The sequence below is a fragment of the Austrofundulus limnaeus genome, unplaced genomic scaffold (genome assembly GCF_001266775.1).
Source record: "Austrofundulus limnaeus strain Quisiro unplaced genomic scaffold, Austrofundulus_limnaeus-1.0 Scaffold82, whole genome shotgun sequence".
Lineage (NCBI taxonomy): Eukaryota > Metazoa > Chordata > Actinopteri > Cyprinodontiformes > Rivulidae > Austrofundulus > Austrofundulus limnaeus.
In genome coordinates this window covers 621,533-624,546 of record NW_013952484.1, presented here as the reverse complement: position 1 = coordinate 624,546, position 3,014 = coordinate 621,533, and the positions used below count along the sequence as shown (strand labels likewise).

At 34.4% G+C, this 3,014-nt stretch overlaps 1 protein-coding gene across 1 annotated transcript in view; it reads left to right on the top strand.

Moving 5' to 3' along the window:
- The window catches only part of usta (uronyl 2-sulfotransferase a), an 84,475-nt gene that overhangs the window by 77,436 nt on the left and 4,025 nt on the right, over positions 1-3,014 (top strand). Inside the window, exons 6-7 of the mRNA XM_014011571.1 lie at positions 1,235-1,332; positions 1,407-1,564. Coding sequence (XP_013867025.1) covers positions 1,235-1,332; positions 1,407-1,564 — 256 coding nt within the window. The remainder of the gene's footprint in view (positions 1-1,234; positions 1,333-1,406; positions 1,565-3,014) is intronic.

The following is a 3,014-nucleotide window of genomic DNA, read 5'->3' as shown; positions in this document are numbered from 1 at the left end:
CTTCTATAGCGCTCCCTGGTGGCCTCTACTGTGAAAAACACTGACTTAGTGTTTTATTAGTTGCATTAACTTGTTTTATTGGATCCTTTCATGCTTATGTTAGTATTTATTTATTTATTTCTTCGTGAGAAGCACTTTGTGTTGTCTATCTGTGAAGTAAAGTAAGTAAAGTTTACTTACTTTACATTTGGGACTATTTTTCAAGTGGTTGGGATTTAAGGTATAGGCGTCCACATGTAATAAAGAATAAATCCCACTGGTCAGATTGCTTGTTACAAAGAATAAACGAATAAAAAAAAGCAGCAGAAATGTGTTAAGCAGCTCAGTATTCTATCTTCACATGATTTTTTTCTTCTTTTTTTCCCACTTGAATAAAAGCTTAATGTTAAATTTGAACAAAAAGTCACCTGACATAGATTTGAACTCAGTCCTTTAGTGGTTGTCCAGTTTTTTTTTTTTTTTAATCTTTCTCCGTTTTGTTCTGGTTCCCACATTCAGACATGAAATCATCACATCTGTTTGGATTGCTTTAGCTTTGATCGTCTTTATTTAATAAAATGCAGAGTTCTTCCAGGGTTTAAATATAAACTGTGTGAAATGTTGAAATTTTCATGCTGTGCTTTTGGAACGTGTGGATCAGTTTTGATGTTTTTTTTTTAATGTCTGTCTGATTTCTTTGTTTTCTTGTAGGTCAGAAACAAAACTGGCCTTTTTTTTCTCACACCAACTCACATGTTAATGTGCTGGATTGGTTTACATTTCATTTAAAATGGATTAAAAAGCATTTACGCTTTTTTTAAATTTACTGTTTAAAGTTTGAACATGTTAAACAAAATATTTGCTCTTAGAGCACTGTTGTATTTTCATCCTTTTCATTTATCGCATCTTTATGTTGATTCTTTACAGTAAAAATGAATGTAGACATAAATAATTTTATGTAKACGCTGGTGAACGTGTTAAAAAGCTCATTACAAAGCATAAAAACGTTGCTTTTATTACATTTAAATTTATTTTGTGTTTTATAAAGAAGAAATTATAAACAAGTGCAGTAAGTTTCTCCACCTGAGGAGCTGATTTGACTCTTCACAGGTCAGTTTATTTAAGCGAAGAGCTCCCTCTAGTGGTCAACAACGCGTCATTGAAATGAGTGAAACTTTGAACAAGATTTAAAAACCCACAAAGAAACAAAGTGCTGCCAAACTAAATTGATGTCTGTCTGTTTATCTAATTTCAGGACATAAACGTGTGCATTCTAGAGAATTACCCAGAGTGCTCCAACCCTCGCGTTTTCTACATAATTCCCTACTTCTGTGGACAACACCCTCAGTGCAGGTAGGTTCRTGGCTGTTTCAAATTAAAGTCACTTGTTTCTCTTAGGGAAAGCTCAAAGTTGTTGTTTCTCTCAGAGAGCCCGGTGTTTGGGCGTTGGAGAGGGCCAAACAGAACGTGGTGGAGAACTACCTTCTTGTTGGCGTCCTGGAGGAGCTGGAAGATGTTCTGCTCATGTTGGAGAGGCTTTTACCTCATTACTTCTCTGGAGTCCTCGACATCTATAAGAGCCCAGGTTGGTCCACACTGCCTTTAAAGGGAAAAAATATATTTCAGTGGATTATTCTTTAGAATACACTAGAAAATGAGATCTAGATCAGGGATGCAAACTAAAACTAAACATTTACTTTAGCAAGCTAAGGTGCAAAAGTCGCTGTTGTTTATGTGTTTTTAACTTCACTCATATTTAGCTTTGTGCAACATGTAGTGGCGAGTGGCCAGTCTGCTGACATAGGAATAAAAAATGTTCTCATGGCCACGCATTATATATCACGTGTCCATGCGTTATCTTCTTGTGGCCAGGCATTATTTATCTTGTGGCCATCTCATARCCACACATTATCTCACGGTCATACATTATTAACTTGTAGCCACACGTTATCTCGTGGCCATACATTATTATCTCTAACCCATGTGTTATTTATCTTGTGGTCATATGTTATTATCTCATAACAACACATTATCTCGTGGNTATGTTATTATCTCATAACAACACATTATCTCGTGGCCATACATTATTATCTCTAACCCATGTGTTATTTATCTTGTGGTCATATGTTATTATCTTATAGCCACACATTATCTCATGGTCATACATTATTGTAGCCACACATTATTTATCTCATGGCCATGTATTATTATCTCTCAGCCACACATTATTTATCTTGTGGTCATATGTTATTATCTCATATAGCCACACATCTCACGGTCATACATTACTTGTAGCCACGCGTTATCTCGTGGCCATACTTTATTATCTCTAACCCAAATGTTATTTAACTTGTGGTCATATGTTATTATTTCATAACCACACATTATCTCATGGTCATACATTATTAACTTGTAGCCACGCGTTATTTATCTTATGGCCATGCATTATTATCTCTAAGCCATTAGTTATTTATCTTGTGGTCATATGTTGTTATCTCATAACCACACATTATCTCATGGTCATACATTATTAACTTGTAGCCACGCGTTATTTATCTTATGGCCATGCATTATTATTTCTAAGCCATTAGTTATTTATCTTGTGGTCATATGTTGTTATCTCATAACCTCACATTATCTCATGGTCATACATTATTAACTTGTAGCCACGCGTTATTTATCTTATGGCCATGCATTATTATCTCTAAGCCATTTGTTATTTATCTTGTGGTCATATGTTATTATCTCATAACCACACATTATCACATGGTCATACATTATTATCTCTAATCCATTAGTTATTTATCTTGTGATCATATGTTATTATCTCATAACCACACATTATCTCATGGTCATACATTTTTATCTCGTAGCCACACATTATTTATCTTGTGGTCATATGTTATTATCTCATAGCCACACATTATCTCACGGTCATACATTATTAAATTATAGCCAAGCGTTATCTTGTGGCCATGCATAATTATTTCTAAGCCATATGTTATTTACAGGTGCTGGTCATAAAATTAGAATAT